Source organism: Loxodonta africana, chromosome 19 (genome assembly GCF_030014295.1).
Source record: "Loxodonta africana isolate mLoxAfr1 chromosome 19, mLoxAfr1.hap2, whole genome shotgun sequence".
NCBI lineage: Eukaryota > Metazoa > Chordata > Mammalia > Proboscidea > Elephantidae > Loxodonta > Loxodonta africana.
The window spans coordinates 7,197,607-7,224,258 of NC_087360.1; the positions used below are offsets into that span (position 1 = coordinate 7,197,607).

General features: G+C 52.8%; 1 protein-coding gene across 1 annotated transcript in view; it reads left to right on the forward strand.

Annotated features, from left to right (window-relative positions):
• Positions 1–26,444, forward strand: part of ABCB9 (ATP binding cassette subfamily B member 9) — a 28,749-nt gene extending 2,305 nt beyond the window's left edge. Inside the window, exons 2-12 of the mRNA XM_023539226.2 lie at positions 2,594–3,264; positions 9,877–9,991; positions 10,602–10,732; positions 11,485–11,690; positions 14,232–14,429; positions 15,641–15,769; positions 20,045–20,233; positions 20,749–20,922; positions 22,559–22,718; positions 24,654–24,790; positions 25,291–26,444. Coding sequence (XP_023394994.1) covers positions 2,679–3,264; positions 9,877–9,991; positions 10,602–10,732; positions 11,485–11,690; positions 14,232–14,429; positions 15,641–15,769; positions 20,045–20,233; positions 20,749–20,922; positions 22,559–22,718; positions 24,654–24,790; positions 25,291–25,551 — 2,286 coding nt within the window. The 5' untranslated portion in view covers positions 2,594–2,678 and the 3' untranslated portion in view covers positions 25,552–26,444. The remainder of the gene's footprint in view (positions 1–2,593; positions 3,265–9,876; positions 9,992–10,601; positions 10,733–11,484; positions 11,691–14,231; positions 14,430–15,640; positions 15,770–20,044; positions 20,234–20,748; positions 20,923–22,558; positions 22,719–24,653; positions 24,791–25,290) is intronic.
• Positions 26,445–26,652: the final 208 nt, after the last annotated feature.

A 26,652-nucleotide genomic window follows, 5' to 3' on the forward strand; every position in this document is an offset into this window, starting at 1 on the left:
AGAGGCCTGGGGTGGCACTGGGCCAGGTGTTTCCCTCCAGGCTCTGACTTGAGCTCCCCTACTCACTCCCTGAGGCCTCTGCATTGCAGCAGACAGGCGCTGCACCGGCAGCTCAGAGGCCACGATGGAGCAGGAGCCCGGGCAGGGGGTGTCCAGCCTCCCCGCCCCTCCCTGCCCTTGGTCCCACACAGCCCCACTCCCCCTGGGGAGGGACAGCTGCTGACTAAGTAGCCACATCTCTTGGACAGGCTGAGTCGGCCTGGGGGCCTGGGGTGAAGGCAGGGCCCAGGCTGTGGCACACCTCACTCTCTCTGCATCTTGGACCCCTCCTCAGCGTTGTCAGCCGTCTTGCCTACCTCTACAGAGGTTATTTTGAAGGGTTAAAACTTTAGGGTTGAAAGCACAGATTTTTTAACTCGACAGCCTGGGTTCACATCCCAGCTATGGTACTTCCTAGCTATGTGATCTGGGGAAGGTCCTGTAACTTCTCCGTGCCTCAGTTTTCTCATCCGTAAAATGGGGATGACAACAGACCCTACCTTACTGGGTTCTTGTGAGGATTGATACCTGTGAGTGGCTTAGAATGCCAGGCCCGTGTCATCTTCATCATCATCGTCATCATTGTCACCTGTGCTGCCTCCCTGAGCCCCTCTGATATGGACTCCGTTTTCCTTAAACAAACACTCCCCATTAGCACTTCTTATATGAAAGGTATCACAGCCCAGTGGTTAAGAGTCCAGATTCTGGAGCCACAGTAGCTCTGGGTTCCAATCCCAGCTCTGCTCCCCACGATCTTGGGCAATTTATTAACATCTCTGTGCGTCAGTTTCTCTGCCTGCTTAGTGGGGGTGGTGACAGTGCAGATCTCTGTTGTGAGGATGGAATAAGCCCCCACGTGTTAGCACATGGTGCAGTGCCCACCTCATAGGCACCGCTGTATCATACAAGTGTGTGCTTGTACTTACTAGGCGCCTGCTGTGTGCCAGGCCCACAGTGCAGAGGTCAGGTGCTGGGGTCCTTCAGACACTGGTTCACGTCCTGGCTTGAGCCTTTTTTGGCTGAATGATCTGGGGCCAGTGATTTTGCCTCTCTGTGCCTCAGTTTCTCCAGTGGTAAAATGGGAATGCGGATACACGGGCCTCATGGGTTTGTATGGGGTTTTGATCACACCAGATCATGTGGTCTGTCCCCTTGGTTGGGGCCCTGGAGCTGTGCGGTGGGGCTTTCAGGTGCTGGAGGGGCCCTTTTCACAGTCATCACTGTGTGACCCCTCCTGTCACTCGATGCCCTCCCCTCCACTTGGCAGCTCCAGAGCTTTGCCCATTTTCCAGATGGGACAACAAAGTTTTCAGGGGTGGAAGGGCTGGGCTTCAGTAAGGAGGTGGTATTCAGGGACACACCCTGGCCCGGCCCAAACCTGCCCTGGACAAGCCCTGCTCCCAAACTCAGGACGCCAGGCCCACTCTCAGGAGTGTTCCTGTGGGTCTCAGGGTCTCCTAGGCCCTAGACAAGCCCTAAGGGGTGGTGGGGTGGGGGAGCTTTGGATGAAGCAGACCTCAAGACCCAGGGCTGCAGGCGGAGGCCAGCCTAGGCACTGAGAGAAGATTCTGGGAACTTCTAAACAGGTACCAAAGTCCCTGGGGGGCCCGAGGGCCTGCAGTCATCCCCACCCCCCAATTCAACTTTCCTCCTGGTCTAGGAAGGTCAAGGTTTATTTGAGGTTGCAGACGTGGGAGGCCTGGTTTGGAGAGGAGAGAAGCAAATGAATATTTACTGAACACCCACTATATACACCCACTATATACAGTTAGCAGCAACTACTCTACCATGCCCAGAACCTCACAGATGTTACCTCACCGAGCCTCGTGCTGGTGTTTTACAGGTGAGGAAACAGGCTCAGAGAAAGCAGCAGCAGCAGTAGTTGTTGTTGTTGTAATAAAGCCAGTGAGCACTTATTGAGCTCTTGTGTTTACCTCAACTCCATCCTTACAATGACTGCCAGGTCCGACCGACCTGTCCCCTGCTCCCTCACCTCTGACCTTGTGGGGCCCCCCTCGCCTTCCTCAAACACACGGGGCCCACTTCTGCCTCAAGGAGCTGGCATTGTCTGTCCCACGCTTTGGGAATGCTTTTCCCCCAGAGAATTCACATAATGGGCTCGCTCGCCTCTCAAGTCTTGGCTTGGGTGTTACTTCCATAGTGAGGTCTTCACTGGCCCTCTATCTAAAATTACACTCACCCATATCTCCTTCACTCCACTCTTTTTTCCTCCGTGGCACTTGTCTTTTACTAGCCAGCATCGTTTACTTATTCATTGTCTGTCTCCACCAGGAATACATTAGTCCACACCAGCAGGGATCTATGTTATTCTTGTTCACTGTTAATTACCGAACACAAAGAACAGAGTCTGGCATACAGCAGGTGCTCAGTCAATATTTCTGGAATGGATGGACTCTTCACCACCCCATTGTGAGCAGTGCTGTCATTATTGCCATTGCACAGATGAGGAAACTGAGACTCAGAGATGTCAAGCGACTTGCTCAGAGTCACACAGCCCATACCCCTACCCTGATGCTTGCTCCCGCCCCCACAGGTCTGGCCCTACCCGACAGACGATGGCCCTGCCCCCACTGAGCTAGAGCCCACCCCTTGGTGCCTGCCCATCCTCCGCCGGCAGGATGCGGCTGTGGAAGGCGGTGGTAGTCACCCTGGCCTTCATGAGCGTGGACATCAGTGTGACCACAGCCATCTACGTCCTCAGCCACCTGGACCGCAGCCTGCTGGAGGACATCCGTGACTTCAATATCTTTGACTCCATGCTGGACCTCTGGGCAGCCTGCCTCTACCGCAGCTGCCTGCTGCTGGGGGCCACCCTTGGCGTGGCCAAGAACAGCGCCCTGGGCCCCCAGCGGCTGCGGGCCTCGTGGCCGGTCATCACCCTGGTGTGCTTCGGTGTGGGCATCTACGCCATGGTCAAGCTGCTGCTCTTCTCCGAGGTGCGCAGGCCCATCCAGGACCCGTGTTTCTGGGCCCTCTTCGTGTGGACCTATGTCTCGCTCGTCACCTCCTTCCTGCTCTGGTGGCTGCTGTCCACGGTGCGGCCGGATGCCGAGGCCCTGGAGCCAGCGGCAGGTGCGGAGGCTGAGGCCGAGGGCTTGGCCGAGCAGGCATCTGGGGCCACCCTGAAGAAGCTGCTGTCCTACACCAAGCCCGACATGGCCTTCCTTGTGGCTGCCTCCTTCTTCCTCATCGTGGCGGCTCTAGGTAAGCGAGGGCCTGGAAATCAGTTACTGTGGACGGGACCACCGCTCCCTTCCTCTTATGTTTTTAACGTTTTACTTACATGATTCAGAAGCCAAACTGATATGCAGAGGGAAACATTGGGAGTTGCACTCGTAATTCTATCCCTGGATACGCTGAACCCTCGCTGCCCAAGCTTTGTTGTTGTGTGCTCCCGAGAGGATTCCAGCTCGTAGCAAACCCATGTGACAGGGTAGAACTGCCCAGTAGGGTTTTCTTGGCTGTAATCTTTACTGGAGCAGATCACCAGGTCTTTTCTCCTGTGGAGCAGCTGGTGGGTTTGAATCACTGACTGTTCGTTTAGCAGCACAACACTTAACTGTCGTGCCACCGGGGCTCTTTTGCCCAGGGCTAGCTAGAGGAAAAGTTTCGGGAAACCTCCAAGCAGGTAGGAAACCACTTTTACTCATTTCCTAGTGTCTTTACACAGTGTCTTAGTCATCTAGGTTGCTATAACAGAAATACCACAAGTGGATAGCTTTAAGAGAAGTTAATTATCTCACAGTCTAGTAGGCTACAAGCCCAAATTCAGGGTGTCAGCTCCCGGGTAAGGCTTTCTCTGTCAGCTCTGGAGGAAGGTCCTTGTCATCAATCCTCCCTTGATCTGGGAGCATCTCAGCGCAGGAACCTCAAGTCTAAAGGACACGCTCTGTTCCGAGTTCTGCTTTCTTGGTGGTATGAGGTCCCCATGTCTCTCTGTTCACTTCTCTCTTTTATATCTCAAAGAGATTGGCTTAAAATACTATCTAATCTTGTAGATCTCATCAGTATAACTGCCGATAATCCATCTCATTAATGTCATAAAGATAGGATTTACCACACATAGGGAAATCACATCAGATGACAAAATGGTAGACAGTCATACAATACTGGGAATCATGGCCTAGCCAAGTTGACAGATATTCTGGGGGACACAGTTCAAAACATGACATGCAGCTACAAGCGAATAAGAACATATGTTCCTCCCCCCTCCTCTTACACACACTCTGTCCTCTAGTTTTGCTTCCTTTACTTAACATATTCTAGAATTTTCCCATCTGGTACTTCATTCTTTTACACAGCTGCGTAGTTTTCCATGGTGTGGGTCGTCATAGATTATTTAGCTGGCCTCCTGTTGGTGGACTCTTAGGTTGTTCGTGGGTAGTTTTCAGTCTTCTCTTATATTGAATAACTTCCTCACATTTTATAAGGAACCCTGGTGGCACAATGGTTAAGTGCTGGGCTTCTAACCAAAAGGTTGGCGGCTAGAACCCACCTGGCGGCTCTGTGGGAGAAAGACTTGGCGATATGCTTCTGTAAAGATTACAGTCTAGGGAACATTTCAATCAAAGATTCTATAAAAGAATCCCGATCAAAAGGGGGGAAATGCAAAACAGAATTTCAGATTTTCATGGAATCCAGACTTTATGGATCCATAGAGGCTGAATGAACCCCCGAAACTGTTGCCTTGAGATAATCTTTAAACCCTAAACCAAAAATATCTCCTGAAGTCTTCTTAAAATCAAAGAGTAGTTTATCTTAACTAGAAAAGAATGCCTGCCTTGAGCGTTGTGCTCTTCTAAGATCTATCTGTGTGGAATCAAACAGACAGCAGCAACTTGAAAGATTAAACGGGAAACTTGGGGGCACTGAGTTTATGTTAATGGGGGAGGAACTACTCGGAAAAGGAGAGCGAAAATGATTGGACAACTTGAAGAATGTAATCGTTATTGCTGAAATGTGCATGTAGAAACTTGAGCTGCTGTACATTTTTGCTGTGTATATTCTCAACAACAACAAATAGATTATTTAAATCAAAAAAAAGATGACAGCCTAAGAAACCCTGTGGGGCAGTTCCATTCTGTCGCATGGGGTGGCAATGAGTCTCAATTGACTTGACAGTACCTGACAACATACACATTTCATAAGACATAGATGTGTCTGGAGAACAAATTTCTGGAGGTAGGACTGCTGGGTCAAAACATTTTTTTTTTTTTTGCAATGAAATAGACTAGACCAGAATAGAAGACACCAGAGCGTGTAGCCTGCTATAAGGTTAAGTATTGTCTCACAAAACTTTAGTTTTAGTTCGTAATGCATGTGTGCAAGTGTGTTCTGGCTTATGATGTAAAACATATTCGTCCCCGTGGGTCTGGTCCAAAAATGGTTTGAAAGCCCCGCTCCAGCAATACGAGTGAGAAGGAAACTCCACAGGCTCCTGGGTCAACAAGGCGTGGGTTCAGATCCCGAGTCCTGCTCCTTCCCCAGATGTGTGGCCTTGGGCAAGTTCTCCAACCTTCCCGAGCCTCAGTTTCCTCTTCTGTGAAATGGGGCGTGCTAGAGTTCTTATTCTGTAGTGTCGTAAAGTATGAATAAAATCAGATAGGAGAAGAATTAAGTAGAGACTTTGGCATGTCATGGTAGGTACTCAGGGACATTAGCCGTTAGCAGTTTGTAAATTCTTTACTTGCAGGGACAGAGCCCAGAATGTTCTCAAAGAGCTCGGGCAAACCCCAGGCTGCCCCTGAGCCTGCAGCCCCTTCTCTCTCATTACCCACCTTCCACCCCTTGGTCCTGGCCCCTTAATGGCTGTGTGATTTGGAGCCAGTTAGTTAACCTCTCTGAAGTCTCAGTCTCCTCGTCTCTAATATGGGCACAATAACAGCACCCATTACACTGGGTGGCTGTGAGGTTCAGCAAACTAATAGGAGTATGATACCTTGGATAGCTCCCAGCACACAGGAGATTCCCAATAAATATTAGGGGTCTGAGTGTTGGGAGGAGCCCTGGTGGCGCAGTGGTTAAAGCACTTGGCTGCTAACTGAAAAATCGGTGGTTCAAATCCACCAGCTGAGGGAGATTTATAGCCTTGGAAACCCTATGGGGCAGTTCCACTCTGTCATATAGGGTGGCTATGAGTCAGAATTGACTCGATGGCAGTGGTTTGGTTTTCTGGTTTGGTGAGTATTGGGACGACCCCTTTCCTTTTAACCAATTTCTCCTACTGTGCTTCAAGTCCCAGGGGATCCCTCTTTGGGGGCGCCTTCTCAGATATACCAACTGTGGCCCTTTTTCTGCCCTCGGCTATAGTACAGATGACTTAAAAATCACCCATTCACCTTCCAGCGTCCCCTACCAGGGGCAGGGACCAGGCCTAATTCACCCCAGGCTCCCATACCCAGCCCAGAGCAGGCTCGCTGACTGACTGACTGTGCTGCCTGTGAGGCCACACGTTGCCCCCTGACTTCCTTTCCCCTGCCTGCTTGGACCCTGTGGTCATGTGGTCTGTGCCCAGGAAGTTCAGATGTCCTAAAGTACCGCCGACTTCACCAGCCTGCAGGAGCGCAGCAAGGTTGAGGACTGAACTTGAGGCTTGGGCCCCCGACATTCCTGATGACATTAGGCAAGTAACCTAATCTGGCCAAGACTCAGATTCCCATTCTGTGAAAGGGGGGCTCTGTCAGGTTATTGTGAGAATTAAACGAGACGAAGTGTGGTGCCTGGCAAAAGTAAGTGCTCGATAAACCTTAGGCATTGTAATTATTAATCCTTATATTCCAATCACTGGGCATCCAGTAGTACCCAGGTGTTCCTCTACTCTCATAATCCAAAAGAAAAATTGCCATTGCGAAAAAAAGGTTACAGTTTTAATGTTGAGTATCTCCTATTAAGTTGTGTTGCTGGTAGTTGCCATCGAGGGGGCTCCAACTCATGGCGACCCTGTGGAGAACAGAGCAGAACGTTGCCTGGGTCTGTACCATCTTCACAATTGTTGTTGTGCTCTAGTCCCTTGTTGTGGCCACTGTGTATTCTGAGGCCTTCCAACCTAGGGTGCTCAATCTTCCAGCGCTATATTGGGCAGTGTTCTGTTGTGATCTGTAAGGTTTTCATTGGTTAATTTTTCAGAAGTAGGTTGCCAGGCCTTTCTTCCTAGTCTGTCTTAGTTCACCATGGATAACCCTGCTGGTATTTGAAATACCAGTGGTGTAGCTGCCAGCATTGTAACTGGAATAGCATAATAGCCTATTAAATTGGGATACTTTAATACGGATTTCATGGTAACCCAACTGCATAAACTTAGGCAAGTTACTTAACCTCTCTGAGCCTCAATTTCCTCGGAAACCCTGGTGGCGTAGTGGTTAAGTGCTACGGCTGCTAACCAAAAGGTCAGCAGTTCAAATCCGCCAGGCGCTCCTTGGAAACTCTATGGGGCAGTTCTATAGGGTCACTATGAGTCGGAATCGACTCGACGGCAGTGGGTTTGGTTTTTTTTTTTTGGTAACATGGGAAGAGTAATAATACCAAACCTATAGGGTTAAAAAAAAAAATAGGGTTATTGGGTGGCAATTGAGACTTAAAGGAGGTGAGGGAGCAGGTGTCTGGGGGACAAGCCCCCCAAGCAGAGGGAACAGTTCGTGCAAAGGTCCTGAGGCAGGAAGGTGCCTGGCTGTTAAAGGAGCAGCAAGGAGGCCCGCATGGCTGGAGCAGCGTGAGCAAGAGGACAGAGAAGGAGCTGAAGTCAGGTTGGTCATGGGAGCCCAATCCTGCAGGGTGTCAGGGGGTGCTGGCCTATACGCTGGATGAGATGGGAGCCATTGACCTGTTTTGAGCTAAAGTGTGGTAAGACCTGACTTAGGTTTACCAGGCTCCCACTGTCTACTGTGTGGAGGACAGGCTGGTGGGGAGCCAGGGTGGAAACAGGGAGAACCAGAGTTGGCTATGGAGATGGTTCGGGTGCCACTGGCGACTCGGACGAGGGTGGGGGCAGTGGAAGCTGTGAAAAATGGTCGGCTTCTGGAAATATTTGGAAGGTGGAGCCCCAGGATTTGCTGACAGATAGGTATTTTCACATGGTTCTTGTGCAGATTCCATTAGAGTTTGCATAAGATGACTAGCGTGGTGCTCAGCACCCAGTGAGGGCTCACGACTTGGTGATTCTCATTGCCAGAGCTTTCTGGGAATCATATTTGATACCCTTTTCTTTCCTGTGGGTACACTAAAGCAGGACTTTAGCTAGGGTGAAACCGAGCAGCGTGGTCAGAGACCCCCATCTGGCCAAGGACCCTGGGGATGAAGGCCCTCCAGGCTGCCACCTAGTGGCTCCGGTGCCAAGTGCCAGCAGAGGGCACCAGTGTCCCATAAAAGCCCTCACCGTAGGGTGGATGAGCAGGTCACACAGAGCTGGCCAGAGTTCACTCACTGACCTTTATTGAGTGCCTACTGTATGCGCCCAGCCCCAAGCCAGTCTCCGCCTGCAGGAAGAGCTGCCATGAGAACAGATCCTGGAGTAAATGGGGACACAGCCCGGTGTGGCCACATTTTGTATTCTGTGTCCACCATTTCCCTAAGGTGAGAGTTGGCACACTCTGGATTGTTGGGAAGGAGGGGACAAGGAAGGAACCCCCACATTGGAAGCTGGTTTGTGTTTGAGTCGCAGCCCTGCCCCTCCCTTGCTGTGTGACCTTGGGTAAATTGTTTGGCCTCTCTGATCTCCTATTCCACCCCTGCAAAACGTGGCGGGACAACCCCCACTCGACAAGCTGCCCCAGGATTGTTGTGAAGGTACAGTGAGACAAACAGGTAAGAGATCAGCTGGAAGAATGTAAAATGCCCATCCTGGAGGGTAGGTATGATGCTGGTGTTCCTTGGCCTCCGCCCTGAGGTTCTAGAATTTGGCCTCTGAACCCTCTGCCAACAAAAAGAGTGAAGTCATCTGTGGTGTTGGCTGCCAGGCGGTGTGGCCCTGGCAGGTCTCAGCCTCACTGTCCTTGTCTGTAATGTGGGGGTGACGTGGGCTGACTGCCAGGTGTGGACATGGAGCAGGTGAGCTATGGTACAGGAAGCCCCTCCTTAGCCCAGTGTGTTCAGTGCCTGGTGCCACTGCTGGTAACAAAGCCCAGGCTGTGTGGATGTAGGACCAGTGTTCCTGCTCTCTGAAAAGGTGGGGAGGAGGTATTAAAAAAAATAATTAAAAATTCTTTCCAAAAAGAGGGGGCCATTGAGCAGTAGGTGTTCCCCACCAAGGTGAGAAGCAGGAGGTGGCCAAGAGAAAACGCCCATCGGTCCCTTTCTGGAGGTGATGACCACCCCCCCCCCGCCCCTGTGAGCATGCCTCTCACAAAGGATCCCTACAGCCCTCTGCAGAGAAGACAGGAACCCAAGAAGAGGCGCAGGTGCAGAGCCTTAATCCAGATTCACAACTGTGAAATGCCCAGGGTGCTCAGAACCACCATGACCTCTAGCCACACAGACAGTGGTCTTTTGTGTCGTCTGCTCCATTGTCCTCCTCCAGCCCACCAGAGGAAAAGCAGGGCTTCCAGAAGGATGCCCTTCAGAGGGAAGCAGCACTAGAAGCACCCTGAATCAAGACTGGTGGAAACCATTCCAATAAACACATTTTGGATACCAAAAAAAGCCCATGAGTGGAGTGAGCAGAGGGGTGGGGTGCTGCTTCCTGAGCCCCCAGAGGAAGGAGCCAGGCTCCCCGGCTGCAGGCACCCCCTGGCCCCCCAGCTGCAGACGGCTCCTGACCCCCCAGCTGCAGGCACCCCCTGGTCCCCCAGCTGCAGGCGCCCCCTGAGCTGCCATCTCTTGCAGGTGAGACCTTTCTCCCGTACTACACGGGCCGGGCCATTGACGGCATCGTCACCCAGAAGGACATGCAGCAGTTCAGCACGGCCGTCATCATCACGTGTCTGCTGGCCATCGGCAGGTAGCGGCTCACGGCCTCCCGCCTGGCTCCCCAGGGAGGTAGTATGGGGCCAGCTCCTAAGGAAAGTGGGCCAAGGAGGCCTGAGAAATGCCCCTGATGGGCCTGTCCCTCAGCCCGTCACTGTGGCAAGCAACTCCCAAACCAGCTTAGGACCCAGTCCATTTGGTGGGGCCCAGCCCTGGAGTCACACTTCTTGTCCCTACAAATGGCCTATCCTCGAGGGTTCCACCCACCGCTCCCAGCCCGCAACCGGTCCCACCCTTCTCCCACCCCCAACCCCCACTCCTGCTGTTTTCCCAGCAGACATCTGGGCCTGCAGCAAGGACAGGCCTGGCCTGTGCAGTTCTGGACGGAGGAGGGGCCTGGCTGGCTAATTGGGGTCACTGGGTCATTCGTCCCCCCTCCCTAGCCCACACTGCCCCTTCACCCTCACCGCAGGGGCTCCGACTGGGATGGAGGGACACTCCGTGGAGGTGCCGGCCCTGGAGAGGGACTCGCAGCTGGGCCTTTGCACCATAAGGGCCCTGCCAGCAGGCACGGGAGGGGCACGGGTTGTGGCGGCCAGTTGTCGGAAGGATGTCCTGCGATAACGTCTCTTATCTGCAATCAGCTCGTTTGCCGCAGGTATTCGGGGCGGCGTTTTTACCCTCGTATTTGCCAGACTGAACATCCGCCTCCGGAACTGTCTCTTTCGCTCTCTGGTGGCCCAGGAGACGAGCTTCTTTGACGAGAATCGCACAGGTGGGTCCTCCAGGGGGTCTCAGGTGACCTGGGGTTGGGGAGCAAGTAAGTGGAGGTGTTCTCAGCCTCTGCCCTCCTGGGTACTCCTCACAGAGGCTGGTTCTGGCCCTGGCCCTGCCTAAGCCCTGGGAACTGGCTTGGGTTGAGTGGTGACCACTGCAGGACTCGAGCCGGGCCACCCAAGGTCTCTGCAGGGGCCAAGGCCCTGCCCTGCAGCCTCCTGGGAACTGCAAGGGCTAGGACCTCTAAGCCTCTGGCTTCAGACCCCCAGCTCCTTTGGGCAAGGACAGGAGTGCCAGGCAGGTCAAGTCTCTGGCCAAGATCCCAGGCTCTGAGACAAGTCCGCCTGGTTTGGAGCCTCGTTCCACCACTCGCTAACTTCGCCCCTCTGTGCTTCTCTCTTCTCATCTATAAAATGGGAACGATCATAGCAGCCCCCTCCTGGGATTGTTGGGACGCCCTCGGCTCCGGGCCCAGCTCTGGGTGGCTATGACTGTTTCTCTTGGCGAGGGGAGAAGAGATGCAGAGACTAGACCTGGGTGTGTAGTCTGGCTCAGTCATGACTGAACTGCTTCCACTTTCTAGGCCTCAGCCTCACTCTCTGTAAAGTGGGGCGTGGTGAGCCTTAAACAGGACACTGGTTGACAAGGGCTGGGCTCGGAGTAGCCCTTGATGGGTGTCTGTTCTTTTCTCCTCCCCGACCCGGTCAGGAAGTTTGGGGAGGTCTGAGCCCCCAGGTGTCTGTGTTCCAGGGGATCTCATCTCCCGCCTCACCTCGGACACCACTATGGTCAGCGACCTGGTCTCCCAGAATATCAACATCTTCCTGCGGAACACAGTCAAGGTCACGGGCGTGGTGGCCTTCATGTTCAGCCTCTCGTGGCAGCTCTCCTTGGTCACCTTCATGGGCTTCCCCATCATCATGATGGTGTCTGATGTCTATGGCAAGTACTACAAGGTAGGCCCTCCTGGCCTCCCCCGGGTCTGCGAGCTCAGGTGGCTCCTGAGCACCCCTGAGAAGGGATCGGGGATCCGCAGGGGCTAGTGAAGGACTCATCTTCAGCTCTCTTAGCAGCATGCATTCATACATTTAATAACCGTTTACTGAGCAGCTACCGTGTCCCAGGTACTGGGGTCCATCAGTGAAACAAAGCCTCTGCCCTTCACGTAGCTTGTACCTTAGTGGGAGAAACAGACGATAAGTAACAACAGACAAGAGCAACAATAAAATTACAGTGGAGTCTCTTTATCCACGATACTTATGGTCTATAACGTCCAGCAAACACCGAATTAGCGGGGACCCAACCAGCCTTCTCAAACCTGGGCTGGGAATTCTTTGGTGCTCTTTGCATCCACGTGTTTGCAAAGGGCACCAAAAACACTTCGAGCTTTTACAGCGACCAGCCACATTCATGAATGCGGAATCCGCTAGCAGTGAGGATGTTGTTGGGGGCCATCGCATCAATTCTGCCTCATAGCGACCCCACGTGACAGAGTAGAACTGCCCGATGGGGTTTCCTAACCTGAAATCTTTGTAGGAGCAAATCACCAGGTCTTTTCTCCTGTGAAGCTGCTGGTGGGTTCAAACTTCTGACCTTTCGGTTAGAAGCTGAGCGCTTAACTGTTGCGCTACCATGGCTCATTTAATGAGGATAGACTTGTGCATAACACAGTGGAAGATGACAAGTGTTCAGGAGAACAATGAAGTGAGAAACAGAATTGGGCGTGTTGGGGGTGGCTACAGTTTTAAGTAGGTCTTTTTGGAAAGGTGACATTTGCCCAAAGCCCTGAAGGAGGTGGGCGTCTGGGGAAGCACATTTCAGGCAAAGGAAACAGCCTGTGCAAAGGCCCTGGGGTGGGAGAATGTCCGCGTGACTGATACACAGGAGGAGGCCAGTGAGGCTGGAGTGGGGTGGAGGCGTGGGGGTAGGAGATGAGGTCTGGGGGCGGGGGCAACATGCTGGAGGCCTTTTGAGGACTTTAGGACTTTTATTTTTACTCCGAGCCCACATGTGCTCCCTTGGCCTGTACATTGTGTGTCCCTGTAGGGGTGGCTCAGGCTACCATGAACGAGGCCCTGTCACGGTGCAGTGTGGTTGGGCTGCAGTCACCTCCAGCCACCGCCAGGCACTGACTCTGCCGGGAAGGTGGGCCCTGAGAGCGAGGTTCCTGCCTCACTCTTTTGCCTCCCAGGTTGGTGGGTGTCCCTGAGCCCTAAGGAACCCAGGTGGGGCCTGGACAGGCAGGTCTTTGGCCCCATGACAGGGACAGGCGGCCCATTCCCCAGGGATCCAGGCCTGCTGGGTGTGGCGGGGGTGGGGGGGCTCATGAGCAGGAGGCTTTGGCACGAGGTCGGCTGCTGGTGGGGCAGAGAGGTTGGCGGCCCCAACTCTGCCAGGTCCCTTGGCACCTATAACCTGAGACGGGGTGGGCCAGGAGAGGAAGGACCATCTGCTGCCCAGTACAAGAATGAACCCACTCCCCATAACCCACTGTGTAGCCTTCCCCAGCCACACAGGAGGGGCCTCTCCCCAGCACTTTGGGGCTGCAGATTTCCTCACTGAGTAGAAAAAGTAAACATATCCCTTGGAGTCAGAGCCCTGTTTCCCTTTCTCTGCCTGACCCCACCCTTCCTGCCTGCCTTCCTGCCAGTCCCGGAGCCGAGACAGGAAGCCCAGGAGACCGATCACCCCCACCTCTGTACACACCTCAGACCCTGCCTTCAGGTTCAGCTGGGTGGAGCCTCAAGGAAGGTCTATTTATGTTTTTAACACCTACCTAGGTGGGTTGAGTCATGGCCATAAGCCACACGTACTGCCCACGCCAAACATGACTCAGGGCACGGCCTGGGTCCTCCTGGGATGCTTCCGATGGACTGCCGTGACACGCAGTCACGGGGTGCACCTGTGCACTCCCTGTCTGGCTAAGGGCAGCCTTCCTGGATGGTGTGAGAGCCTGAGTGTGTTAACTGTCATGGCTCTGCCCAGGGCCCGGTTCTGGAACTCCAGTAGGCACACACTTGGAAGCACTTCTCATCTGAATACCGCTGGTTATACATACTCAGTGCCAGCCAGTTTCTGCCACCATCCAGAAGTTGGCTGAGAGTTCTGGAGTCTCCATGCCAATCCTCAGGGTCTCATATATAGTGTATGTTGATGCCCTGTTAGTATTTGGCATTCCTTGTATAGTGTGCAACCTGAACACCTGTACAGGGCATCCCTGCTCTCATACCTGCACAGGTGCAGGTGTACAGGCTCTTCTTCTGAGATGATTACTGGAAACTTCATGTGTATGAACAGCATCCACCCAGTACCAGAGGTGGCTTGGTGATCAGTCCTTCCCCTGGGAGCTAGAACTTCCCCCCCAGGGACCTTGTCCTTTAGTCCCTGGGACTCCCTGCCTACAGCTGGCACCAACTAAGGGTGGAAAAGCCCAAGGAGGCCTGGTGAAGCTGTCTGTTCTGGGGTCTCCTGCCCCCTGTCTCTCCCCCTGCCCATAGAGGCTGTCCAAGGAGGTCCAGAGTGCCTTGGCCCGGGCTAGCAGTACTGCCGAGGAGACCATCAGCACCATGAAGACCGTGCGGAGCTTTGCCAACGAGGAGGAGGAGGCAGAGTTGTACTCACGGAAGCTGCAGCAGGTGTACAAGCTGAACAGGAAGGAGGCAGCTGCCTACACCTACTATGTCTGGGGCAGTGGGGTACGTGCCCCGGCCTGGGGTGGGACGCCAAGATGGGGATCCCCTGATTCGGGACACCAGCACAGGTCCCTGCCTGTCGGTGTCCAGCTGGCTGCCCTGGACCTCATTTGGCCCCAGCTTCCTGCTCATCCATGGAGAATCTTTCCGGAAGAGAATGCAGCCTTCTGGTGAATTCCCTCCCAGGCGGCCTCCTCTTCCCCTCATCTGGGGTGGTGTGCAGGGTGAGAGCTTTCTTTCCCAGCTGGGGAAGTATCCCTACTGAGGGGGGAGGGCTGGCTTTCCAGAGCCTGGCAGGTCCCACATCACAGCCACACCCCACTAGAGTATCTGCCTGGCTCCCTGGAGGTAAGTCACAGCCCTTCCTTGGAGAACAGAGGCCCTGAGAGCTTGACACTGTCCCACTGGCCATGCCTGGGGATGGGGGCGTGGGAAGAGCTGGGGTAGGGGTGGGGAGGGCTTAGAGTCTAGGGGAGGAAGGAGCTGGCGGCCTACATGGGAACCCGGGCACTGGGATCTCTGGGTCCCCCTGGGGCAGGCTATCCCCAAAGTACCCAGCCAAGGAGGAGAAGGGGCTGGAAATCCAGCCCTGATAGCCAAGCCTTTCACAGTCCATCCCCTGGAAGGGGGCACCTTTTGTAGTGTGCAGGGAAGCACATATGGTCTGGTTCTGATCCCACATCAGGGGCTACACCTGGGGAAGGGCCAACAGGGACCCTGAGCAAGTTGCCAGGGGTCCTGGGATTCTACGCCTCTCCTAGGTACTCCGCGAGAGGGAGGCAAGATGCCCAAGAGAGCCCCTCCCTCATAGAACATTGTCCTCCTGCTCTGCTGTGTGACCTTAGACAGTGAGCTTAACCTCTCTGAGCCTCGCTCTTCTCAGCTCAGGGGGAAAAATAATAGCTTCCACTTGGCCTAGCTCAGGAGCTGGGGGTGGTGTGCATGAGCCAGGGCCTGTCAAAGAGAGCCTTGTTCTCCAACCTGGCCCGCAGCCTGTTCCAGCTGGGGGCCCTTGTAGGAAACTGCTCCAGGATGGCAGAGAGCGAGTGGCAGATGGGCATGTAGGAGGGCGTACCCCGCTAGATTTCAGTGTGAGGATGGGAGTTGCAGCCCCCGGCTGCTCTGACCTCTCCCTGCAGTCAGGTGGCGCAAGGGGCTGGGCCAGGATCTGAGCCTAGGCTGGTGACCCCACTGCCCTTTCCCTCTGCCCCCAGCTGACGCTGCTGGTGGTCCAGGTCAGCATTCTGTACTACGGAGGCCACCTCGTCATCTCGGGGCAGATGACCAGCGGCAGCCTTATCTCCTTCATCATCTATGAGTTTGTCCTGGGAGACTGTATGGAGGTGAGGGGGCTGACCTGGGGAGGAGTGGGGGTCTGAACAGGGTGGGGGTGCTCCAAGGAGGGCCGAGGAAGGCGGCATTTGTCTCTCAAGGAGGAAGCAGAGAAAACAGTCATCACAGCAAGAATGATGATAATACTGACAAGTAACAGCAGCACCTTTCTTCAGGCAAAGTGCTCGTGACTAAATATCTTTCAGGAAATGCTCGCAAGAGCTCTGTGACAAGTCTGAGTGCTGTTTAGATTCCCATTTCTCAGAAAAGGGAGCTGAGGGCCAGAGGTGGAGGGACTGCCTACGAAGTCCTGTGGGAGAACTGGGTTCAGAGCCAAACAGGTTCAATTTTATGGTAATCCACTGAAGGAGTTTGTTGTTGGTAGGTGCTGAGTCAATTTCCAACTCATAGCGACCCCTCGTGACAGAGTAGAACTGCCCCATAGGGTTTTCTAGGCAGAAATTTTTATGGGAGCAGCCCACCAAGTCATTTCTTCCATGGAGCCAGGAGGTGGGTTCGAACCACCAACCTTTTGGTTAGCTGTTGAGCGCTTAGCTGTTGCACCAGTAGGGCTCCTCTACTGGAAGGGTAGCACCGCGAAGAAAGCAGGGGTTGGTGCAGATTATGTCTTCATTTGGGGCCCCCAAAAGCAGATGCTGAGATCGGAGTCAGGTGCAGCTGATTGGGTTGAGAGGTGACCCCGGGAAACATGGGTTGGGTGGTGAAGGGAAGGAAGTCAGCACCGGGTGCATCTCTGAGCCTATGGGCAAATGGGGCTCCATCCCGCTGGGGAGCCTCGGGAGACAGCGCAGAACACAGACCTCAGAGCAGTTCGCCTGAGGGCTGAGGGGCTCTTACACCAGCCACAAGGGGTCACTGTTTGAGGCTAGCTTGGAGTTGGGCTGGCTTCAGGCATTTGGAGTTTGGGCCTTTGTGTGCCTTCTAGTGAGCTCTGACTCATAGCGACCCTACAGGCCAGAGTAGAACTGCCCCGCAGGGTTTCCAAGGCTATAAATCTTCACAGAAGCAGACTGCCACAGCTTTCCCACACGGAGCCGCTGGTGGGTTCAAACCTCTGACATTTCGGTTTGTGGCCGAGCACTTTAAGTGCTGTGCCACTGGGGCTCATTGCTTCAGTGTCACAGCACAGCCTTATTTGACCCAGCAATTTCACCTCTAGGAATCCATGCTTCAAAAATCTTGTAGTCCAGACTTGCTGGCCTGACAGAGACTGGAGAAGCCCTGAGAGTACAGCCCCTGGACACCCTTTTAGCCCAGTAATGAAGTCACTCCTGAGGTTCACCCTTCAGCCAAAGATTAGACAGGCCCATAAAACAAAACGATACTAAAGGGGTACACCAGCCCAGGGGCAAGGACGAAAAGGCAGGAGGGGGCAAGAAAGCTGGTATTAGGGAACTCAAACCCGAGAAGGCAGAGTGTTGACGTGTCATGGGGTTGGTAACCAATGTCATAAAACAGTATGTGTACTAACTGTTCAATGAGAAGCTAGTTTGTTCTGTGCACTTTCATTTAAAGTACAATTTAAAAAATCCCATGGTAGAGAAAAACTTGAACACCATTTTGAGGTAAAACAGACATGTTTATTAAGGGTTTAAAACAATTGCAATCGGAGAGCTATGTAGCCCATTGGGAAGGAAACCAGGTAGTGAGGGGTGGTTTCGTTATACGATTATTCTTATGGTGTAAAAAGAGGAACCAAACCACAAGCAGGATGATCACAGGAAACTCAACGAATAGTGTAATAAACACAGTCGGACTGGTTACTGATTAGTAATAGTTTGTGACTACAGAGAGTTTCACAAGATGCTTACGTGTATTTTCTTTGTCTAGCAAAAATGCCCTGTTGGCAGCAGCACCCAGACAGCACTCTTCCCGAGTATGTGTGTTTGGACGGGTGCAGATGGTCACTTGGTCAAAGCCCCTCAGGGTATGTAGTGTCATATCCTGGTTTTGACCACCAAGGAGAAACATGTTTTTCTGACAACCATAGCTGTTAGTCTAGAATTCTGATTAAAATTAGATAGAATGGTCAGCATATTGTAGCCTCTGTCTCACCGACCACACTGAAAGCTGTCTCCACCTGAGACAGTCCTCACCCTCGCCGGTTGGCCTGCACGTCCAAGGATGTTCAGTACAGTATTGTTTATAACAGCAACAAATTAAAACAAGTTGAGATGCCCACCAGTCAGGGACCAGATAAATTTGGCCCATCTATGTTCCAGATGTAGAATAAAACAAAAACAAAAAAACCCAAACCCATTGCTATGGTGTCAGTTCCAACTCATAGTGACCCTATAGGACAGAGTAGAGGTGCCCCCACAGGGTTTCTAAGGAGCGCCTGATAGACTCGAACTGCTGACCTTTGGGTGAGCAGCCATAGCTCTTAACCACTGCGCCACCAGGGTTTCCAGATGTAGAACATCTCCTGTGAAATACTAGGCAGAAGTTCAAAGAACGAGGCGGATCCGCGTGAGCCGATACGGGAAGACGTCTAAGACGCATTGCTGGTGAAGAAAGTAAAGTGAATCCCTGACCAATAGCGATAGCCTGGTGCCATCGGCGTGTTTTAAAAACCTCAAGATTGCTTATTCTGTATGCGCACACGTTTGTAAACGCACAGAGAAAAGACTAGAACGATACGGTATGTTGGTACCAGTGGCCGCCTCCAATGCAAGGGGCATGAAGGGTAACTTCCGCGTAATTCTTAGGTCTTCGTGTTAATGCGAATATCAATAATAATGTGTTTTTTTCACTCTGAAAAAGTTGTCTAATTTTATTTATTTATTTATTTATTTTCATCGTGTTTTAGGTGAAAGTTGTCAGAGCAAATTAGTTTCCCATTCAAAACTATACAGAAATTGTTTTGTGACGTGGGTTGCAATCCCCGCAGCGTGTCAGCACTCTCCCCCTTTCCCTTTCCACCCTGGGTTCCCCGTGTCCATTCTTCCAGTTTTCCTGTCCCTTCCTGCCTTGTTGTCTTTCTTTGCTTTTAGGCAGGTGTAATAATATCTTGATATTAAGGAGCCCTAGTGATGAAATAGGGCCCTGGTAGCACAGTAGTTAAAAGCTCGGCTGCTAACCAAAAGGTCCGCAGTTTGAATCCACCAGCCACTCCTTGGAAACCCTATGGGGGTACTTCTACTCTGCCCTACAGGGTTGCTATGAGTTGGAATCGATTCAACAGCAGCGGGTTTGGTTTAGTGGCACAACGGTTAAGCACTCGGCTATTAACCGAAATGTTGGTGGTTCGAACCCACCAGCCAGTCCGTGGGAGAAAGATATGACAGCCTGCTTCCATAAAGATTACAGCCTTAGAAACCCTATGGGGAAGTTCTACTCAGTCCTATAGGTTTGCTATGAGTCAGAATCAACTCCATAGAACCTAACAACAGCAACCCAGGGGAAAAAAAAACCAAACTCCCTGTTGGAGCGATCACACCGCATTTGCTGGGCGGTAGGGATGACATGAGGCGCTGGCTCCCAGTGAGCTCTGACAAGCAGCGTTGTTTATTTTGTTGGTGCTGTTGGTGAGAGTATGCACAGTGGAACGTAGTCCAATTCAACCATTCCCACACGCAAAATTCAGTGACGTTAATTACCTTCTTCTAGTTACGCATTCTCACCCTCCTTTTCTGAGTTGTTCCTCCCCAAATAACAGGGCTGAGTTGCTGTTGTCAATTTGATCTCGCGTAGATAGTTCTTGAAAGAGCATACTACTCAAGGCAGACATTCTTTACTAGTTGAGCTAAACTGTTTGGTTTTAAGAAGACTTCAGGGCATATTTCTGGTATAAGATTTAAAGATTATCTCAGGGCCATAGTTTCAGGGATTCATCCAGCCTCCATGGCCCCAGAAAGTCTGGAGTCCATGAGAAGGCATTATTATTTTTTATTGCCGTCCTCATTTGGAGGGCGTCGCCCGCAGCCTCCCCCCCCCCCACCCCCCGCAGAACCACTGCTCCTTCCTTGTTTTCTCTGTTCCCCTGGGCCCACCCTGTCTCTCTGCTGCCCCAGGGCACCCTGTCTCTCTGCTCCCCCAGCCCTGTCCCATCTCTCTGGTCCCCCAGGCCCTTCTTGTCTCTCTCCTGTCCTGCTGCCCAAGGCCCGCCCTGTCTCTGCTCCCCCAGGCCCGCCCTGTCTCTCTGCTCCTGCAGTCCCGCCCCATCCTTCTACACCCCCAGGCCCACCCCGGGTCTCTGACCCCTGCAGGCCCCAGGAGCGGAGTGCCTGTGGGACAGGAATGTTTGTCTCCCTCCCACTGTGCAGTCGGTGGGCTCTGTCTACAGTGGCCTGATGCAAGGCGTGGGGGCCGCCGAGAAGGTGTTTGAGTTCATTGATCGGCAGCCGACCATGGTGCATGATGGGAACCTGGCCCCCGACCACCTGGAGGGCCGTGTGGACTTTGAGAACGTGACCTTCACCTACCACACTCGGCCCCACACCCAGGTCCTGCAGGTGAGAGCGGAGCTCAGGGCCTGCTGGAATCATCCTTCATTTCTCATGTGCCAACAAGGCACCAGGCACTGTTGATGCAGCCGGGAATCTGTAAGGTCAGGTTTCTCCCGTCATGGTGTTGATGCTGTAGTTGGGGAAGATGGAGCATTAACAGCCTGATTCCAGACCGTAAGTGGGAGGAAGAAAAGAAACCAGGGTGGTGTCATGGGGGAGGTCTGTGGGGGTGGCGCTCACAGCCTAGGAGCCCTTCTCAGAGGCGGTGACATTTGAACTACCAGCTGAATGAGAAGCAGGAGCCACCCAGGGGGCTCCCTGCAGAGAGAACACCCCAGGCAGAGGAAACAACAAGTACAAAGGCACTGCCAAAGCCAAGGGTCCTAGAAAGGGAGGGCATTTGAGGCCTGGCATGCCCCGCCAAGGTAGGGGAGCAGGGGGCCCACTAGTGTCAGAGGCCAGAGCATCCTGTCCCATGACCCGGGCCAGTGGCCCCACACTGTGCCTGTGTGTTCTTCCAGAATGTCTCCTTCAGCCTGACCCCAGGCAAGGTGACCGCCCTGGTAGGGCCCTCGGGCAGTGGGAAGAGCTCCTGCGTCAACATCTTGGAGAACTTCTACCCCCTGGAGGGGGGCTGCGTGCTGCTGGATGGGAAGCCCATCAGCGCCTATGACCACAAGTACCTGCACAGAGTGGTACGTAGACGGGCCTTGGCTAACCTCCTCCATGCTGGCTTTGTCTAACCTTCCTTCTCACAGCTACAACGGCTGCAGAGAGGAGCACCAAAGAGACAGGGGCAGCTCAAAGAATTATCACAAATGTAACCCCACCCAGGCCTAGACATAGAACATTCCAGAAGCCCACCACGTGCCTCTTCTCTTCCCTCAGAGGCAAAGTCTTGCTTTCCTTTTTAAGGTTTTTTTTTTTTGATTGTAGTAAAATATTCATAACACAAAATTTGCCATTTTAACCGTTTTCAGTACAATTCAGCAGCATTAAATACATTCATAAGGTTGTGTAATCATCACCGCTACACAAAATTCTCAAAGAATCCAGATTTACTGGATCCATTGAAACTGGAAGAATTCCCGAGACTATTGCCCTGAGATACTCCTTAAACCTTGACGTGAAACTATCCGCTGAAGTCACCTTTAAACTAAATGGCAGGTTAGCTCAAAAAGTGAAGAATATCACCCTTGAGTACTGCACTCTTGTAAAAAATTATTTACATGAGACCAAAAGGGCAACAGTTACTGTAAAGCGTGGGTGAGAAGGTCAGGGGCCAGGGAGACAAAGTTCATGGGAGTGGAATATGCAGGACAGAAATAATGACATCGTTGACATGCTGCCAAGACTAACCGATGTCACCGAGCGTATATGTGGAAATTGTTGAATGGGAGCAAGTTTTGCTTGTGTATCGTACCAAAAATGCAGTAATAATTTTAAAAAGAAGGTATTAAGCTCCTTTTCAAGTGTTTATTGGCCATTTAGAGATCCCCTTTTGTGAATATCCCCTCTTTCCTTCATTTTAAATTTTAATTTTTGTAGTCACAAAACAGTGAAATACTGCTATCCAACTATATTCCTGTATTTTTTGTGAATTTGGTAACTAAGAAATCTGACTGTTCCTCCACCTTACCCAACACCTTATCCTTGGAATTTCATCACACGGAGGTAACCAGTGTGAGCAGTTTGTTAAATATCCTTTCTAACCTCTTTCTTATCTTTATATAAATGTATCGATATGCGAAGATATATATATGTATATATACAATTTTTTAACAAAAGTAGAATCGTGCTGTGTATATATACATATACACACATATATTGATTTGCAATTTGATTTCATTGGTGCAGTGCAATTAGTTAATCAATCCCCAACTTATGGACAGCTAGATTATTTCTGGAAAGAACTTTTTTTTTTTTTTGCTGTTACAGAGTTGCATTGACATCCTCCATGCTTTCGTGTTTGTCAGTCATGTTTCTAGAAGGGGATCCCAGGTCTGCAGCTCCTTTGACTTGTCCTCTTGAAGGACAGGCAGCAGCTGTCAGGGAGCTCTGTGGCCCAGAGGCTTGCGCTGGCCCCAAGGCGCTGAGCCGGTTTCACGGTCCGGGGAGGCTGAGGCTTGGCCACACAGCCGGGACTTTGTTGCTGGAGAGAGGCGAGTCAGGAACACAGCAGATGGGCAGCCCCATGGCCTCCCCAGGCCCTGATCAGATTTCAGACCTGAGACCCTGGCGTCAGCCAGGACAGCACTGGTGAGGTTCCTGGTGACAGCTGGCTGGCCGGCCGCATTCCTGGCCTCTCATGCCCTACCTCCCTCTCCACAGATCTCCCTGGTGAGCCAGGAGCCCGTGCTGTTCGCCCGCTCCATCACAGACAACATCTCCTATGGCCTGCCCACCGTGCCCTTCGAGATGGTGGTGGAGGCTGCGCAGAAGGCCAACGCCCACGACTTCATCATGGAGCTACATGACGGCTACAGCACAGGTGCGTGCCCACGGGCCGCCCACCCTGCTGCCAGGTCCCCTGTCAGCCATGCCACCCTCACCAGCTGCCCTTTATTATGTCATTAAAAAAACAGATCTTTTAATAAAAAGGTGGATTGAAAGCAGACAGACCTGGAGAGTGTACAGAGAATAGAAGGAAAAGATGAGTGTTGAAGACGTGTGATTTGAATACCAATGTTGGGCAGACGTCAGCAGCATAACCAGTTAAACAGATGCCCTGTGACCATTTACAGAAAATAAGATTGCTCATTAGCACAGAATTACCATGAGACAAAAATTACTGTGGAGTCCTGTCTGTATGCCCGTCTTGTTAATTCAGAGACCCAAACCCAAAATCACACCTGTTGCCGTGGAGTCAGTTCTGACCTATAGTGACCCTATAGGACAGAGTAGAACTGCGCCATAGGGTTTCCGGGGCTGTGACCTTTACAGAAGCAGACCGCCATGCCACATCTTTCTCCTACAGAGCGGCTGGTGGGTTCGAACCACTCACCTTGCAGTTAGCAGCCAAGCGCTTAACCATTGCACCACCGGGGCTTCTTGAACTGAGTGGGAACTCAATATTACATCATTTTTTTAAAACTGAGGTGGAACTCACATACCGTAAAATGAACCATTTTAAAGTGAGCGATTCAGGGACGTTTAGTACATGTGCAATGTAGGACCGCCTCTGTCTAGTTCCAGAACATTCTTATTTCATTTTTAAATTTAACTCTTGGAAAGGGGATATTCACACGGTCTAAAAATAGCAGTTTTATTCCATGCCTGTCTCCAGTCTCAGTTCTCCCCTGCCCCCACCAAAACTTCTTACATTAGTATCTTACATATCTTCTTGGAGTTTCTTTATACAAATAGGAATATATATTTTTATCCCTCCCGCTCATTTACTGGAAAAAAAAAAAAAAGTAGCACCTTATTCACATTAGCGCCTGACTTTTTTTTTTTTTTTTTTTTTTAACATAACCCAGTATGCCAGGGCTCTTTCCATTCCTTTTTCACAGCTGTATAGTGTGTAGGGTCTGTGATAATTTATTTAATAAATCACGTAGTTACTCATTTTCCTATTAATGAGCATTTGAATAGTTTTCCATTTTCTGCAGTAATGGTGTTGTGAGTCACACTCCACCTCATGCCTGCATCCATGTGCATGAGAGACAGCCGATCTGTAGGAAAAAGTCACAGAGGTGCAGGGCTGTGAATTTGTAATATTATGTAATATTAGAGGTCTCCCTGTGTGAGTCAAATGGTTAATGTGCTCAGCTGTTAACCAGAAGGTCGGAGGTTCGAGCCTACCCAGAGGCACTGCAGAAGAAAGGCCTGGCAATCACTTCCAAACAATCAGCCATTGAAAACCCTACAGAGCATAGTTCTCCTTTGGCACACATGGGGTTGCCAGGAGTCAGAACCGACTCCACGGCAACAGTTTTTGCTTTGTTTTTACTCTGTAACAGCAAGGAGACCAGTGTTTTACCAAACAGCTGGGCACCATAGCCCAGCCAAGCTGACACACAACACCAGCCATCCCAGACTAACACAGTACACACTGATACGTGTGCAGGGTTATGGTGGCTGCAGCCTTGTTATTGTAAGCCATCAGGAACATGGGAGAGTGTTTCTCCATCCCCTCACTAGCAAAGTGTATTATCCAACTTTGGAATTTTTGCCAAATGAATGGGTGAAAAGTGGTATCTTAATTTGCATGCCTCTTATTAGTGAGTGGGAAAGGCCATCACTTCATGTCTTTGGACCTGGGAGTTCCAGCAGGGAACCTTTATCCCTGGAAAGCTGGTCTCTCCCTAATGCCGAGCGCCTGAGAGCCCAACACCATTGGCAACAGGCAGGTGGAGGGAGGGAGCTTCTCCCTCCTGCCTGGGCTGCCCCAGCCTCACGCTTCTGCTAACCTTGCCCCCCACAGAGACCGGAGAGAAGGGTGCCCAGCTGTCGGGCGGCCAGAAGCAGCGAGTAGCCCTGGCTCGGGCTCTGGTACGGAACCCATCTGTTCTTATCCTGGACGAAGCCACCAGCGCTCTGGACGCAGAGAGCGAGTACCTGGTGAGTTGCAGGGTGGCGGGCCGCTGCTGGAGCTACAGGTGGCCAGAGCCCCCCATACCCAGCTGACAGGTGCTGGGAAGGGCTCGAAGGTGGCCAGAGGGGCTCTCCCAGACCACCAGCTTCCTGGACTGGTGTATTCTTGGGGTTGCTGGTTAGGAGCCAGGGGACTGGTCACTCTGGGCCCTGACTCCCAGAGCTAGCTGGGAATGAACGGGCATAGAGGCGGGAGACCTGGCTGAGACAGCCCACCCTGCAGCTCGTAACTACAGGGCCTTGAGCCTGTCCCTCCCCTCTCTGAGCGAAGCGGGCCCAGTGACGTGCATGTTGGTGGCTGGCTAGCCCGGTCCGTGCGTGAATTGATTTGTTCATCACGCAGGTCTCATTCAAGCCCTCGTTTCACAGGTGGGGACACTGAGTCTGGGAAGCTAGAGTGGGAACTGGCGCTGGCCAGGAGCAGGGTTGTGGGTGGCAGCGTGAGAGCCAGGCCTGTGTCCCCGCAGATCCAGCAGGCCATCCACAGCAACCTGCAGAAGCGCACTGTGCTCATCATCGCACACCGGCTGAGCACAGTGGAGCGGGCACACCTCATCGTGGTGCTGGACAAGGGCCGCGTGGTGCAGCAGGGCACCCACCACCAGCTGCTGGCCCAGGGCGGCCTCTATGCCAGGCTGGTGCAGCGGCAGATGCTGAGGCTCGAGCCCGCCCCGGACAACATGCCCAGCCCCAAGGAGCCGCCCGGCAATGGCGGCCACAAGGCCTGACCGGGCAGCCCTGCCTCCTCTGGGGCAGCAGAGGTCTTGGTGCCTGCCAGGCAGACATGCCCATGGGGCCTCAGCAGCCCCCAGCTGCCCTCTGAGCCCAGGCCCAGGTGGAGGGCCACCTGCCACTTCCTGTGTATCATTGCTTCCTGCATCGTGACCTGGTCCCCACCCTGGTCCCCAGGACCACCGGCCCTGCTGCCATGAGCCATACCCTCCAGTCTGGCAGTGAGGACACCACTAGACCCCCCATGGCTTCTAAGTGAAAGCAGAGCTACCTTTTTAAGTGAGATCCAATCAGGTTTTTCACTGCTTGGTTGGATGGCCCTAGCTAGTGCCTAGATTTCCGAACATTTTTCTGTTGGAGATTCATAGTGGGCATGTTCGCCGAGATGTTGCAGAAACTTCCAGGCCAGGAGTGAACCATCCCTCCTTTTTGCCCTGGGGGGATATCAAGGGCGAACCAGGCCTCTACCCTTCGCCCCTCTGGGGGGTGGGGACTCAGGGGAGAGATGTTCAGCCTCTCCCACCCCCACCTCAGTGAGTCAGGCCAAGGGCCGGTGGGGAGAGCCAGCAGGCACCTCTCTGCCAAATCAAAGCCAGTCTCACTGTGAACCACTACAACCGTAACTGGGGCAGTGGGTGGCCAGGCCTCCGGGACCTCTGCCCACCCAGCTATATAGCCCCCTCGGCCCTGCCTCCCCTCCTGCCTCCCCAGCTGGCAGCCGCCCTCCCCACCTGCCCGCCCACCTGCCTGCTCTGCCCTGTGGAGCCCCCACGGTTGTTCACAAGCTGCATCCTCTTCTCTGTCCAATGGATGGACAACAGACAGCAAAGTCCAGGGCTGGCTTTGCCGGAGGTGCGAGCTGTTGGGAGAACCCGGTCAATAAAGTGTACTACCTCTGACCTCTGGCCCCTGACCTCTGTCTGGGCCACTGCCTCTGTGCCCCATCGCCTGGTTAGGTCTCCCCGCCAGACTGGGCTCTCCTCCCGGCCCTCCTGGTGGAGGTGAGAGAGACACTGGGTGGTCCAGGGTCTGTGCCAAGGCTGGGAGCCCCCTCTGTGCTTCTTACATCCCCAGGGTCTCCAGTGCAGACACTCATG